The sequence below is a fragment of the Ranitomeya variabilis genome, chromosome 5 (assembly GCF_051348905.1).
Source record: "Ranitomeya variabilis isolate aRanVar5 chromosome 5, aRanVar5.hap1, whole genome shotgun sequence".
In the NCBI taxonomy this organism is placed as follows: domain Eukaryota; kingdom Metazoa; phylum Chordata; class Amphibia; order Anura; family Dendrobatidae; genus Ranitomeya; species Ranitomeya variabilis.
Window position 1 is genome coordinate 395,508,796 of NC_135236.1, and position 16,610 is coordinate 395,525,405.

General features: G+C 40.6%; 1 protein-coding gene across 5 annotated transcripts in view; it reads left to right on the forward strand.

The window, feature by feature from the left end:
• Positions 1–9,474, forward strand: part of DOCK4 (dedicator of cytokinesis 4) — a 517,521-nt gene extending 508,047 nt beyond the window's left edge. For all 5 annotated transcript variants that reach the window (XM_077265059.1, XM_077265063.1, XM_077265060.1 and 2 more), the window contains 3 exons: positions 2,880–2,993; positions 3,510–3,571; positions 7,602–9,474. In XM_077265059.1, coding sequence (XP_077121174.1) covers positions 2,880–2,993; positions 3,510–3,571; positions 7,602–8,024 — 599 coding nt within the window. In that variant the 3' untranslated portion in view covers positions 8,025–9,474. The remainder of the gene's footprint in view (positions 1–2,879; positions 2,994–3,509; positions 3,572–7,601) is intronic.
• Positions 9,475–16,610: the final 7,136 nt, after the last annotated feature.

The following is a 16,610-nucleotide window of genomic DNA, read 5'->3' on the forward strand; positions in this document are numbered from 1 at the left end:
AAAAATTTGTGATTGCAATCATTTTCAGGAAGAAACTGAGTATTATCTGACAGAATTGCAGGGGTGTCAATACTTTTGGCCATGACTGTATACACACTTGGGTATTATAGGTATTTGAGAAACTTGTTCATGGGCTAACCACACCTATGACCTATATACCACAGGTTTCGTTTCTCTTGACATTTTTATGTGTGGACTTTAATTTCCCATTAATATTTTGCTATTGCACCCAACACCCTTCACACCACCCCCATCAACTGTTCTCTCATTGGAACATTTTATATCAAGATACTGAAATAAAAAAGGAAAGGTAAGTGGCAGTGGAGGCTAATATTGGCACCAATAATGTATATCCGTGTGATCCAGAGACGATGAAGTGTATACTTCCTCGTCAGATTTTCGCCTGTACATAATTACAAATTGCCGCTGCGAGATTTGTGAATAAGATAGATGGAGGCCATTATTTTAGCACAAAATTATCTTAATTGCTAATCATTAAGGCTTGTAATTCACGTTCTGAATAAAGAAAGTGACATAAGATAAAGAGCAGTCAGTGTATTTGGCACGGGCAATGATATTCCTAGAGGTAAATCAGCCTTAATTAGACACTTTGATGTATCTGTGTTTCCACCCAATGCTAAAATGTATTAATTGCCTGATAGTAGTTATGAATTAAAGGAATAAAATATATAATATTTAGTGGCGAAGGTGACAAAGATGTTTAGTGTATATATGTGGGTGTCTGATGTTTATGGGCATGCTACTATATCTTACCTAATTTTACAGAACAGAAGACCAGTGTTCCAATACTAATCGGATCTATAGCCTTGGATAGACGTGTGCGCTTCTTTGCTAATCTGAGACAATCAGAGTGCATTATCTTGGGTTCAATAGACTAATTGAAAGTCTTCATTTGCAGTGTTTAATTAATTTGCTACTGATTAACCCATAGAATATGTACTTAAGCCTATATATAGTATTGGCTTTGTTTGTCACAGGCCCTCTACTCCGTAAATGAATTTTGCACTTCACATCCTATTCCCGCTCCAACTCCCCTCATCCTCCATTATTTGGAATTCCCACATAGCGTGTAATGGGCCTGGACAACATCTAGGCGTCTGCCCTTTCTCTCGGTTTCTCTCTCTGTCTGCTCAGCTAATAACGTTGTGTATAATGTAATCATCCCTCTCCATGACTAGATTATTCCTACTTCATTTCCATCTATAAGCAGGCCGCTTAATGTTGTTCTGGCTGCCTCTTTAATGTCTGCGGTGTCTCATACTCCTCTACTTGGCCATAAGTGACGGAGAATAATCAGTAATTTGCAGTGACATTAATGTTGATAAACATCATAATTTATGCCAGTGCAGATAATATAAAGATAATGGACAAAGTATTTGAGGCAATTACGAGGTTTTTCTCCAGATGACCTTATAAACAAATGAGCTAGTGGGATTATTTCCACTCCTCAAACTTCTCAAATAGCTGAATTGAGGAACACAATCTGTCACTGAGCCCTCTGTGATCTCAGCTCTGACCTAGTACTCTATGTCCATATACCATATAATATATACACACATATATACCTAATCTACCTTAGATAGCAGACGGAAAAAGACTTGTTACACAGAGTTATCTCTCTCGACCTCATTATACACATGCACACTCGGATCTGCCATGTGTGCATGTGCTTTTATTGGGGCTTGCAGTGGCTTATAACCACTTCTGGAAGTGGCTTGTACCTTAGGGAAACAAAAGACTGTGTGGTTGTAATTCAGCGTGTCCAATAACCTATTGGAGAATGTACAGCAGATCTGTCACCAGGTTCCTCAATATTAAACTTCACACATCCCTTAGATCTGATGAGGCTGGTGTACATACAATATAAGCCTATGTCAGAATGGCTATATTAGAATAGGCAGCTCATGAGTCTAAGGGTATTCAATCTCCACCCTTCCCGACCTGACTGACAGTTGCAGCTTGTACTGAGCAGTGAGAGATCTCAGCAGCATAGAGGTTGGACACTGAGGGGATGTCAATCAGGATAGGTAGCCAAAGATTGAGTATAAACTTTCATAAAGGAATATAAAGGCATTCTGATATAGATTTTCTTGGTAAGTACAAGGGCCTCATTCGACCTAGTATGTTTAATACGCAAGTTGTGTTATGAAATATGGTGACAGAGCTGCTTTTAGGTACCCATACACTCTAAATAGCTTATCCAGCTGAAATTCTGTAGTTTGATCAACAATATTTAATCTTTGGCTACCTATCCTGATTGACATCTGCTCAATGTCTGACCTCTATGCTGCTGCGTTCTCACACTGCTCAGTACAAGCTGCAACTGTCAGTAAGGCCGGGAAGGGTGGAGATTGAATACCCTTGGACTCATTAGCTGCTTATTCTAATATCGCTTTTCTGACATGGGCTTATATTTTATGTACACCAGCCTCATCAGGTCTAAGACATGTGTGAAGTTTTATATTGGGGAACCTGGTGACAGATCTGCTTTAGCTAGCAGGGGCTTCTCAGCTATTTAGCAGCATGCCCAGGTAGAATGAATTGAATGGTAGCCTCTGGTTACTTTGTATTTGGATTATACAAGTCATTTTACAGTCCACACTGAGCTATCGCTGCCGCATTGAAAGAATCTTCATTTTTATAAGCATTATGTCATTGTAGTAAGATGAAATCTGCCTGCGTCCTTACTAATTCATGAAACCATTGCTAATTTATGTGGTCATTGCTTCCTTCCTCTGTCAGGTAGTCTCAATTGTTGGGCTTCTCTCCACTATGAAATGTGAAGGGCTGCTGTCATTTGCTCCGTACAAAATAACACATTCAAGGATATTTGTGTCAATTCTGCTCTAATTTTACAGCAGTGAACACAACCCCAAGCAGTTGGAGCCTGGATAGCGGGAAAGAAGCCAAAAACATGTCAGAAAGTGGAAGACTCATAATTCCTCCTGTGCCACCCAGACCTACACAAGCGGGTAGGAGCTCTCCGGCTGGACGTAGCCTTCCATGCATGCTAGTTTTATTGGCCTTTGTTTAAAAGGCTTCATTATAGCAAGGATTGCAGTAAAGCACTTAAAGGGGCAGTACTTTCTGCAAGTAAGGCGCTGTCGCCACCGGTCCACGGATGGATCCCATAATGTGGCTGTATACACAGTAGCCTTTAATCATTGGTGAAGGAGCTGGGGGAGCTCAGTTCGTGTAAATAAAGCCAGCTCATAACTATATGTATGCTAGTTTTAGCCACTATTAAATGCCCAGTAGTTTTGGTGCCGTTTGGTAAAATAACACGGTGGAGCTGGCGGTTTATCATGCTGCCATTGGGTAGGACATCCTGTACTGATGACAGGTCCATTTATTGCTCAGAATCCATGTTGTCTTAAATATGCATCAACACATTTCCATATATATATAAAAGACAGTAACCGTAATGCAGAGTGTGTTTGTAGTGTCAGTGCAGAATGATTTATGGATTAATATCTGTTTAATTTCAGCTTCTCCAGCTAGGAATATCGCTGCAGTGTCCCCTTCTATAATGGGAAGGTCCCCAATGAAGGTAAACTTTTCTGCTTTTTCAGTATGTGAACTGTAGCACACATTGAACCTCCAGTGGCCAGCAGAGGGCACTCTTGCTCCATAGATTGCTTTTATGTCTCCTATCTAGAACCTGCAAAATATAATTCTTGCTTTGGTCTAAGATAAATTAATAAGTTACATATTCTTGTCTGCTATGAAAACAAAATTGTAAGGGTCACTAAATAAAGATAGCTTTTTTGCCGTGAAATAATCAAAATAAAAAAGCCCGAATGAATATGGCAGTCTGTGTTATACAAGTCTTTATTAAACCCATGGGAGCTGATAATACTGTAGACGCAGTGCAGACTACACATTGCTTAGTAAACATGCATTCACTACTGTCAGATGGAAAAAGGCACGATATACTGCTTTATTGGGTTCTATCGGGACTTGGCTAGACAGCCACAAATCCTCAATGACTAGCAAGCCACATACTGTGCCAGCCACAGGAATCGCCATATACGACATTGGCTGCGAAACAGGAGAAAAGTTCCAATGCACCGTAGTGAAACAAGCATCCATGGAAATGATGATAATCTGCTTACCTGTGCAAGCATAAGACACAGCTTGAGACTGTGGTTAGTATCAAACACGGCTGGTCTAGCTCCCAGCACACCACCAGCTTGGCCTTCCAACTATGCTCCAGAAAGACTGTGTGATCAAAGGGACTTACCTTCCCCACATACAATGTCCGCAGGACTCTTCCCCTTTGCCCTGTACAGCATCATACACAGGATATTCCCCCTCTGTGTGTACAGGTTCACAAATTGTACCTTTCTAAAGTGTCATTTACAGGATGGTTCCCCTTGTTTCATTCACTCCCAGGATTCTCCTTTGTATGTAGTGTCACGCCTCGGTCTCCCCTTTGCACGGCGCCATGCCCCAGGCTCCCTTTGCATGGCGTCACGCCCCAGGCTCCCCCTTTGCACGGCGTCACGCCCTAGGCTCCCTTTGTATGGTGTCACACCTCGGTCTCCCCTTTGCACGGCTATGATAGATAGCCGTAGGCACTACTATTGGGAGTGGTGCGCAAGTAGGTGCCCAAACCGTATATCTTTGTAGAACAACTTGGCACACACGTGATACGATGCAAATGTGTTTTTAATAAGAGAGTACATACATAATGACGTTTCGGTCATAGACCTTCTTCAATGTACTAAACAAAAATGATAAATAATGACAAAATAAATAAAGTATATACAATAAACTCATATACTGAGTGGTCTAATATATGTTACAGTAAATAGACATATAATTGCACAGAATTGACCATGTCGGTCTATTGTGAGATGCAATCTAGGAAGAACGTTCTAATCATCATGCACTAGTAGTGTGGAGGAGGCTTTTTTTGATGGTGACCGTTAGTGGTGAGAGATAATCTATACTTTGTGCATTAAGTGAGAAGAAAACCTACCCTCTCTCAAGGAGATAACAGGTAAACGGGTCTTATTGGGTGAATTACCTATGAATATGTATAAAGAGTCTCAGGCTATATGATTATGCAGTGATACCTTGGAAGGAAAATAAGAGTGAACATACCCCTTTGGTTTCGGTATAGATAGGTTCAGTCTGTGTGCTTCTAAGGCACTATAGGGATAAAGTAAAATGCAATGAAGGACCCAAGATTGCGGCATGGTGCTCAGTGAGCGGTGAAGTGCCTTGCTTACCTAGTGGTTCCTGCACTGGACGCGGTATCCACAGTATAGACAGCGCATGCCCATTGTGGAACGCACAGTCCCACCCATTGTAGCACCGTGGAACACATCTGAGCCATACCCCTTATGCTAGGTCACTTCCGGTTAGACACTTCCGGTAGCGCGGCTCGCAGCGCGCACATGTACCGGCACTGACCCACTTGCTCCTCCACCCTCAGGACTAGCGGTGGATACCGCGTCCAGTGCAGGAACCACTAGGTAAGCAAGGCACTTCACCGCTCACTGAGCACCATGCCGCAATCTTGGGTCCTTCATTGCATTTTACTTTATCCCTATAGTGCCTTAGAAGCACACAGACTGAACCTATCTATACCGAAACCAAAGGGGTATGTTCACTCTTGTTTTCCTTCCAAGGTATCACTGCATAATCATATAGCCTGAGACTCTTTATACATATTCATAGGTAATTCACCCAATAAGACCCGTTTACCTGTTATCTCCTTGAGAGAGGGTAGGTTTTCTTCTCACTTAATGCACAAAGTATAGATTATCTCTCACCACTAACGGTCACCATCAAAAAAAGCCTCCTCCACACTACTAGTGCATGATGATTAGAACGTTCTTCCTACATTGCATCTCACAATAGACCGACATGGTCAATTCTGTGCAATTATATGTCTATTTACTGTAACATATATTAGACCACTCAGTATATGAGTTTATTGTATATACTTTATTTATTTTGTCATTATTTATCATTTTTGTTTAGTACATTGAAGAAGGTCTATGACCGAAACGTCATTATGTATGTACTCTCTTATTAAAAACACATTTGCATCGTATCACGTGTGTGCCAAGTTGTTCTACAAAGATCCCCTTTGCACGGCGTCACGCCCCGGGCTCCGCCTTTGCACAGTTTCACACCCTAGGCTCCCCCTTTGCACGGCGTCACGCCCCAGTCTCCCCTTTGCACGGCGTCATTCCCCGGGCTCCCTTTGCACGGCGTCACGCCCCGGGCTCCCTTTGCACAGTTTCACACCCTAGGCTCCCCCCTTTGCACGGCGTCACGCCCCAGTCTCCCCTTTGCACAGAGTCACTCCCCGGGCTCCCTTTGCACGGCGTCACGCCCCGGGCTCCCTTTGCACAGCATCATGCCCTGGGATCCCCCTTTTTAGTTTTGAACAGTTCTAGTACTAAGTTTGTGGCACTGTGATTACTGCTTGGGTGTCTCTATTGCATGCAAGTTCAGCAAAGGGAATCTGTTCTGTTTTACATCAGTTAATAGTCACGTCTAATCCTTGTTCAGTTTGTTCTGTGATTTTGACACGGTCAGTTCCCCAAACATTACAGACTATAGGAAAAAACTTTTTGGTAAGGTGACGAGAACATTACGGACTATAGGACTATACCTTATGGTAACATGGTGGGAATATTATGGACTATAGGACTATAACTTATGCTGAAATGATGGGAATATTACGGACTATAGGACTATAACTTATGCTAAAATGATGGGAATATTACCGACTATAGGACTATAACATGCTAAAATGATGGGAATATTACGGACTATAGGACTATAATTTATGATATAAGATGATGGGAATATTACAGATTATAGAACTATAATATATGCTAAAATGATGGGAATATTACGGACTATAGGACTGGATGTGAATACTTTTCTGCCCAATGATGACAGAAGTATTCTAGGAGTGATACCTTTATTGGCTAACCAGAAAATTATATGTTTGCAAGCTTTCAGAGCACAGTGGCTCCTTCTTCAGGCAAGATTACAAATAGATTAATAAGAAACAAGCACAACATTTAGAAAATACTACAGCAGGACATTTGTTCAGGGGGGTGGGAAAGTGTGATGCCAAGGAAATCAAATTAGGCATTTTCTTACAAATGGAGAGGCAGTGGGAATAATGTTCTTAGTTATCTGGAGTCCCTCTGGTGGAGGTGTGAATTGTATCCATGTAGTGACTCATAAATCATAAATTGTTGTGCTTGTTTCTTATTAATCTATTTGTAATCTTGCCTGAAGAAGGAGCCTTTGTGCTCTGTAAGCTTGCAAACATATTATTTTCTGGTTAGCCAATAAAGGTATCACTCCTAGAATACTTCTGTCGTCATTGGGCAGAAAAGTATCGACATCTATTTTTCTGGCTAACACGGTACCACAATACAATTTGTTATTGTACATCAGGACTATAGGACTATAACTTATGCTAAGGTGACAGGAATTTGAATGAAACCATTAGGGATTACATTTCGCAATGATGTTAAACTGGCCCAGCTCATCTTTTTATTTAGGATTTGTGTTACAAAGTTTTGCTCACTGTCTTTCAGGGCTCAGTGCATTCATTTACTCCATCTCCTGTGGATTGCCATCCCTCAAGCATGATGTCGAATTCTCCAGTCTTGTCTGGAAGCTGCAGCAGTGGCATTTCTTCTCTAAGTCGTTGCAGCATTTCAGAAATGTCAGGTTTTGAGAGTCAAATCTTTGAGCAAACTGGATCCTGCTCAAGTTATGCTATATCAGAAGAACCATCAAGAAAGGAGAATAAAACACCACCCCCCTACAGTGTGTATGAACGGACCTTAAGGCGTCCTGTACCCGTACCTCAATGTCTTTCCATTCCAGCTCCAATTGATCCTCCAGCTTTACCACCCAAACCTGGCCCAGCGCGTCCAACAAGTCTGGAGAACAGCAAGAGGACTGATCCATTACCACGGCCCAGACCTTTCCCAAGGAAAGTATCTCAGTTGTAACCGAATTGCTGGACGACCAGTATGACCTTGCAGCACAAGTAACCCCCTGGGGTCCAGTGATAAATGAAGACTGCACAAGGGTTCTAGATGTAATAAGAGTAAAGGGCACTTTAATTGTTTACTATTTGGTTCTCTTAAAGAAGTGAAGAATTTTGTTATGTATTATTGTTTTGCACATTATTCTAGAGATATTAATTCAGGAGTAACTTGACAAGAGGCACTTTGGATCACATACAAAACCACATACGTTCATGGAGTATGTGCTCACTGGATATGAAGTTGATATTATCATTATGGGGCTTTTGGGCTCTGTATACACTGTTTAATTATTGGTTTCATAGATAGTTTTTGTGATTTGTTTTTAATTTAAAGCTACTTGATTTACTGCGTTTTAACCTTTAAACCAGCCAACAATTCCAAATTTGTAATATGCGCTAATTTCCAACATCTAATATTAATTTGATGACCCTAATAATCTATTACTTTTCTGAATATAATATTCTTCATTTTCTTTAGAGAAAAAGGGATTTTACATGTATATATAAATCTCTGCTCAGTGGCGATAAATTATCTTCCGTACTTTGTGCATTTTGTATATGCAGAAACAATTTTAATGTTTTCGTAACTGAAGGGAGGGGAATTCTCCAAACTGCATGTCCTACTAGATTGCTGCAGTGGTCATCGCAGAAAAGTAAATGCTGTATGCTACATACATGTCTCTGCTTCCAGCCTCGCTTTTGGCTTTTTATCGGCGTGCATCCACTTGTCAAAGCAATGTGTGAAAGGCAGAGAAACCAGGGTTGCGTTAGTGGTTTAGTAATGCAGAACTTTTCTACAGCTTTGTCTTGTGTGGTTTTTCTATGTCTTTGTATCTAAAAAACGATGGATCTGAGTTAGATTTACACAGTATATAATAATGCCTCTGTTCACATTAGCGCCATGGGTTTCTTCTTAACCAGCTCTGAAAACAGATTCCAACAAATCCTTTCTTGGCTTATAATGGGCCCATTAGGTTATGTTTGGGATTTGCTTTTTAATGGCAAAAATATTGTTGGACATTCTAATATTCTCGTCATAAAAAGGAAATGGAGACCCAGTGGAATTAGGAATAGCGGTAATGTGAAAGGAGCATTTGATTGGACAAGGGAACCAAATCGCTTTATGGAGTCAAATACAAAGTGGGCGCACATTGCTTTCTCCAGTAAATTAGGTTACCCCCTTTACATTTGTGAATCCACAAAGATATTTTGGTCGAGTCAATGATTCGCTTTCAGTTATATCACTAGTAAAATAATTGACCCTATAATTAATACACAGAGGAGTCCATTCTCTTACCAGAAAGGACACGCTAATTACTACTGGAATTGTAAAGTATCACAGCCCCCCACGACTCTGTTCATCACGTCTTCACCTCAACATTCTCCTATTTATATGCATCACATTTATAAAAGAGAGAAAGAAAAATCGAACACCACAATAAAACTCGGACATTTTCATAGCTTATGTCACTTTCACTGATTTTGTAAAGGATTAAGTAAGTGCACGATTGACTCTAAATCAGATCCAATGTTAGAAGTGCCTTGCATCCAACCACTTCTTCCAACCCCAGTGTTCCTACAAGACTTGTATGTTTTCTCTCTGAATCGTTCTGCAGATGCTGGACTATTAATTCTGATTCCGTATATTTGGTTATGCAGTGCACCAAGCAATACAAGGAATATTTTATATAAATATATCAGGCATAATATTTCTTAATGCAGTATTCCTGAAAGTTGATCTGATAGAAGTCAAAAAGACATGTGAAAGGCATAGTCCAATTAGCCTTAGATTAGAAAAAATCCCTTACTGACCCCCCGACTGAAGTTCCAGCGCTGGTTTCTGAAAGTTTGCCCTACCTATGTGCCTGCTTGTCAATCACATTTAATGATCTACTTAGTCAGATGTTGGATGGACCTGCAACGAGCGGAAGATGCGAGCCATTGCTGAGCACCCTCGGATCTATGGAAACATCCATTTACGTAGGTCGCTAATGCCGGACACAGTTATAGGTCACCCATGAAAGAATACCAGTTTCTGAAGAATGTGAAAAATAATTAGTAATCGTGTAACAATTACATTTGGCTTTTGGCTTACTTGCTAGAAACTGCAGATAACTATTTATGGTGTGTAATGCGCTTTCTACACTAATCTCATGGATACTTGAAGTGGGGAAACATAGTTAGTAACCTAGTGATGTGAGGTGCCGGCATGTTTCCTATGTAGTCGTAACACTGTTCCAAGTGGATACAGGTGCTGCAGGTTAGTGTGCACACCTAATAGGAACACATTACTCAGCTTAGTACTGTAGGATATATATGTATTCTGTATACACTAGTAAAATAGATTTATCAGAGGTATCTTAGGCGGAGAGCTTGATTTCTCTCCATATTTCTCAATAACAGGGAGTGATCCTTTTTGTGTGCACTGCTGTGTATGTATAGATGCCAGTACAGCCGTGCCCCCAGTTATCATGGCAGTATGGGATGATGACTTGGAACCTGAAAGCAATAATAGTCTTACCTCTCAGTTCATTGGTTTATTTTGTACCCACATGTATTATTATGTTGTGCGCGTGGATGGCACAGAAAAGCTCATCCACAATATCGTAGATAATAGTGCAGCAGCTCTCGGTCTTGTGCTACTTATTTCTCCCAAGGCACGAAATCTGAATACTTGCTGGTGTCAGGGAACACATTAAGGGTCAGATGAGCGTACCAAAAATCATGCAGAGGTTTTGTACGATTTTCATCCATATGTCCCTTTTTTACGTCCGTGTGTGACCAGTTTTCATACATCTACATTCAAAAATATACATGATCAAATACAGATCCAAGGTTAATAATGGCAATGTATCCATAAAAATCAGATGTCACAAGGTTGTTCTGTGTGGGATTTGAATATTTTTTTAATGCACCTATAGAATTGAATGGGCGAGACTTGGAACAGAATAGTGCACGCCACAGACACGCAATCTGTGAGAAACAGCACTATCAATTTACATTGGTCAGTGTTCTGTCCAATTGTTCCTCCGGGAGCACACGTCCGTTTGATGCGTTCATCTGAACGAGCCCTTAATCTTTCCCTTTCTAGATGGTAGTTTGGATATGTGGGTTTACAAAGAGCTTTTCCAGAATATTCCATTGAAGGCATATCCTTAGGTATGTGATTAGTTGTGGTCTATCTATAAAGACCCCACTGATCGGCAGAATGGAGGCGGCACAACACTGTTCAGGTAAATGGGGCTAAGTTGTAGCATCTTCTGCAGCTGCACATGGACAAAACGTTGTGCTCAAATAAACTGTGAAAGGGGTACAAGGCCCATTTCTGCTGATCAGAGGTGAGACCCCACCCGTTACACATTGATGGCTTATTTTTTTTTAGAAAAGGTCATAAATATAATGTCCATTAGTTATTATTTCTGCACAGCACACCCCATTCTCAAGTATCTTCTCTACCTATGTCCCAGTTATCCTTTATGCACGAATAACGTAGCTGGTAAGTAATGCAATAAACATTTGCATCCATTTTTTCTTATGGTTTCCAAATTAATCCTACAGCACATTCCCAGCCAATGCAATGTTCCTCTCCCAAGTATTGTACAGATGTAATGTTGTGCCTTTCTAGCCCGTGTGCTGTCTCATCGTCATTAGTCCGTGAATACTGGGCATTGTTTCTCTGCTGTTTTACTGTATTACCTTTACGTTCCTACCAACAAAACTGCCACCTGTTCTGGCCCATAATTCTGCATTCTCACCTAGAACAGCGCACCTTACACAATTGATTTCATCGCTCTCAATCTTTTATGGCAATTTACGAAATGGTTATGCATTTTAAACCCTCCTTTAAAAAAAAAAAAAAAGGCATTTCCCTTTTTTTTACTGGGAAGTTGATTTTTAGGAAAAGCGTGTATTTTGCTTTTAAAGACCAGCCTGGTTGAAAGAAAATGTTCACTTTTTTATATATTTTCCCAAGAAAACTGTTTAGCAGGTGACTAATTACATTTTTAGTAATTATTCGAGTATTTTTGTACATAATTTGTTAACTTTAATAAGATATTCCACTTAAAAGCAGGCGCGCATATGCAGTATGATTGTGAGAATTATGCCAAATAATTTATGTATTGAAACCGTTTTGTAAATATCTGCTTTTTAAATGATAATTCAGCCATATTGACTTTACAATTTTGAATGTCAGAAGAAAGTATATGGTAAAGAATATTTATGTTTTAGTAAAAGATATTAAAGAAGGCTAGATCTTGTAGCTTTGTACCAGGCTATTTTGCAGTTTGGAATTTTTAGAACTGGTTGTGGCTTTGGGATATAACATACAGTGTTGTGTTTTTAACATATTTAACAGATAACGGGGTGAGAAGAATATACGCTTGTTTGTATATCTTTGCATATACAGGATATAGATTTATATAAAGATGCATTGCCGTCAGTTTCAATTTCGACATTATGATATAACAGGCTCTTCTGATTTCTATGTGTAGTACATAGTTGATTTGTTGTACAGTGTTTTACTGCAAGTGTTTTTTTTTTTTCTTTTCTGCGGCCATCGTCTGTTTCTGGCAACCAGCAGAAGTGTTACATTTAATATATGCGTGTATTACTGGACTCATTCATGCATAATAATTATTATCATGAACTCTTTACCAGATGTGCATATTAGATGGTGCCGCAATGGAACAAAATCAATAAAGTTACTTGGATAATATATATGCTGTGCTTTTCTTTTCAATTGTTTTAGTCTATGGAATGTGTGCAGTGTATGTAGTTGTTTCAATAGACCAGTTATCATTCATGTAAAATTAAAGCATCTTTCCAGAGATTTGAACAAAACCTTTCCCGATGTTTGTCTCATGATTTAAAGTAAAATGCTTACACGTCCTTGTTAAAGATGCTATATCTGACCCGTCATGTCCAAAAGTGCCAGTTCTATATTGGACGAGAAGCTAGCTGTTCCCATTTTCTGTGATTTCCGCATTCACCTATACTTCTCTACTTGTTTTTCAGTATAAGGGCTTGTTCACACGCTGTTTTTTTTGCAATGGAAATAAAAAAAATCTCTGTTTACATTATCAAACTGAAAGAGATTTCTGGAATCCCCTTGGCCAGTTCCTTTGATCTCATGATTCTCATTTGGTCCGACATGCACTCTGAGCTGTGAGGTCTTATATAGACAGGTGTGTGCTTTTCCAAATCAAGTCTTATCAGTTTAATTAAACACAGCTGGACTCCAATGAAGGAGTAGAACCATCTCAAGGAGGATCACAAGGAAATGGACAGCATGTGACTTAAATATGAGTGTCTGAGAAAAGGGGCTGAATACTTATGACCATGTAATATCTTAGTTTTCCTTTTTTATGAAATTTGCACAAATTTCTACATGAAATGAACTTTTTTGAATTTACCAAATGGCTGCAATGAAACAGAGTGAAAAATGTAAAGGAGTCTGAAAACTTTCCGTAGCCACTGTGCTATTATACTGTACTGTATTTTGTGGATTATGAGATGCACCCCAGAACTTGGGGAGGAAAATGTAAAAATAACATTTTTTTTAATGAATTGGTGGTGCGTCTCAGTCCGCTTTGATGGTAGCTTACTGGGGGGAGGCTGCGGTGAAGCGGGGGTCCAAAGAGGCAGGGTTTCTGCTGCAGGAAGCTGGCAGCGGCAGGAGTGGGGTGATGCTGCAGGCTTCGGACTGGGAGGAAGGGTGTGTCCTGCGATTTCGGCGCCTGATATCTCAATCTCCGCATGTGCTGCCTCTGGGGGACTCCTGACATTTTGGAAAAGCATGGAGCCCGCTACAACCTCTCACTGCCAAAACACCCCTTCCTCCCAGCCTGGGGCCCACAGCATCACCCCACTCCTGCAGCCACCAGCTTTCTGCAGCGGTGACTCTGCCTCCTGGGACCCCACTCCACCACAGCTGCCCCCTGATAAGCTACGTACAGATAAGACACACCCCCATTTTCCCCCCAAATTTTGGGGAAAAAAGTTGATAATCAGCACGATAGCCCCTTAAGCTCTGTTCACATGTTCATTTATCTTTTCCGTTAAACAGAATTAGGATCCTGCTCTTTCCTGTTTCTCACTGAAAGCAGAGTGGCCCCATTGAATTATCTGGATTGTCTGGATACTATTGGTTTAGTTTTCAAAGGATGCTAATGCTGGATATCTGTTCAGTATGTCCTAAACAGCACAGACCAGTGGATAAGATAAATGGACATGTGAACAGAGCCCAAAGAGGCATTTACACTGCAATATAATCTTCAAGGAGTATTGTTATCTTGCCTTGTAAACAAGCAGCCGATCACCCAATGGAAAAGCAAAAGGCTCATTCATCGAATGAAATAACCTTTTGCACAACACAAAAGATCTCAGTAATGCTTCATCAGGGGCTGTCTGGAAAATTTTGGCCTGGGGGTCAAGCACACAGCAGTGGCCCATGAGCAGCGGCCATCCTTTTTGTGTTTGTCTGGCTGCTTCATAAAGGGAGGTTATAAGGGTTTATGAGTAACGATGGAATAGCTGTAGGCAAATGCCGACTAGATTCTCATCCACTTCTCTGTGTCTCGGTGTGCTACCTAGAGAGGCTGCTGAGACTAGTCGGCACGACTTCGACTCTGCAAATCACATACTTCTGGACACTGTGCTGGGAATACAGAGGAACCATGACAGCGTGCACATAGCACACTATCACGATTCAGCAATCTGCGCTGACAGAGACTGCAGAAATTTATCTAGAGCCAGGAAAACCCTTTTAATCTAAAGAGGCAGTTACAAATCCTAGCGTACTGCACAAATACAATAACAGAACCAAGTTTACTATCACTGCTTGCTTTACTACTTTTAGATACTCCAAACCAACCAAGAAAGAACAGTCAATAGTCCAGATAAATATAATTATAAAAAAGCCTTTATTAGAGATAATACCAGGTTAAAACATGACAGAAGGAAAAGATCCCCATGCTACCCATAGCATGCACCAAAAAGGACAGGGGGTAGGTGCCTCTAGCATATATAGATCCACTCATCAACCATTGAATAAAGCTGGAAGCATAAGGGACTTATAGAGTAATAACTGCTTACTTAGGGCAATCAAGTCCACATAAATCAGAAAGGCCCACTCAGAAAATGTGCACAGAAGTACATACCGGTTGATGCAGGGATATACCTAGTGGAGGTAAGCACCCAACCCCCGTCCACCCCGACGCGCGTTTCGGCTGCTGCCTTTCTCAAGGGGTGTGCTAGTGTAGTGCTGGGTTCATTAAATACAGAAAAGGGGCGTAAACAAATCAATCCAATGGACGGAGTAGTCAGATGGCATTATCCGGGGCATCCTCATCCCCCTCACGCAGTGCACCTGGACTCCCCACACCGGAAAGCACATGGGGCCCCATGCACTCCCGGGAGGGCAGTACCGGGCTACGCCGGTCAGAGGAGGAAGTTCCGGAGTGCCAGAAGGTCATACAGTATCTACGCCTGCGCATAGAACAACCCACGGCCATCTTGTTGAAGAACACTAATAGAGACTGCAAGCGGCCATTTTTGATGGTAACTGACATGCGCAGATAGTCCTATACGGCCATCAAACTGAAGACCATGGAATAATCATTAAACACGGCAATATTGAAGACATCCAGATCAAAATACGAGGCTAGATGGACAGCGCAACACGGACAAATATTCATATTATAGAAAAAAGGTAAGTATAAAAAACTATTTTTATCAATTATAATTGATAGCCGTGCATACGCCTGCCAATAAAGCGTCGTATTAAAACTATGAATATACCATAAACACCGCCCATAGAGAATACATACTTATGCAAAAATTGATATACGCCCCCTAAAGGAACACAAGAAGATATACAAAATATATAAAGAGGACAAATAAAGAAACAAAGGAAAAAAAAAAAGGAAAATACAGGAATAATACAAATTAATAGAGAAAAAAGAGAGATATATATCCAAAAAATGAATAATTACCATCATACAGAAAAAATTGAAAATAACAACCCATGAAGAATAATACAATACAAATATACATAATAGCAAATATAGTAATTATCAAAACAGCCTAATTAATCGTCCACATGGGGCACCATTCCTCAGATATAAATGGTAAATCCTAAAAGAGCACAAGTCCTTTTGCAGCGGCGGGCATAAAGTGGCCAGAGTCCATGATGGTATCCCATTAAATATATCAATATAACTGCACAAATAAAGGGGAATATATTTAGATACAATCCCAGTGGATTTCTTCGACCGACCCGGTCACATTATCTCGCTACTTCATCAGGCCTGAGGAACATAGATGGTCCATATTATTCACTTTCCTGCTCCCAGAGTAGTGACGAAACAGCCATCCTCATATGTCATAATTATCAATACTGTAAAGTAAAACAAAACCCATTAAAATCAAAAATAAAATAATGTGCATGTTAATGAACCCAGCACTACACTAGCACACCCCTTGAAAAAGGCAGCAGCCGAAACGCGCGTCGGGGTGGACGGGGGTTGGGTGCTTACCTCCACTAGGT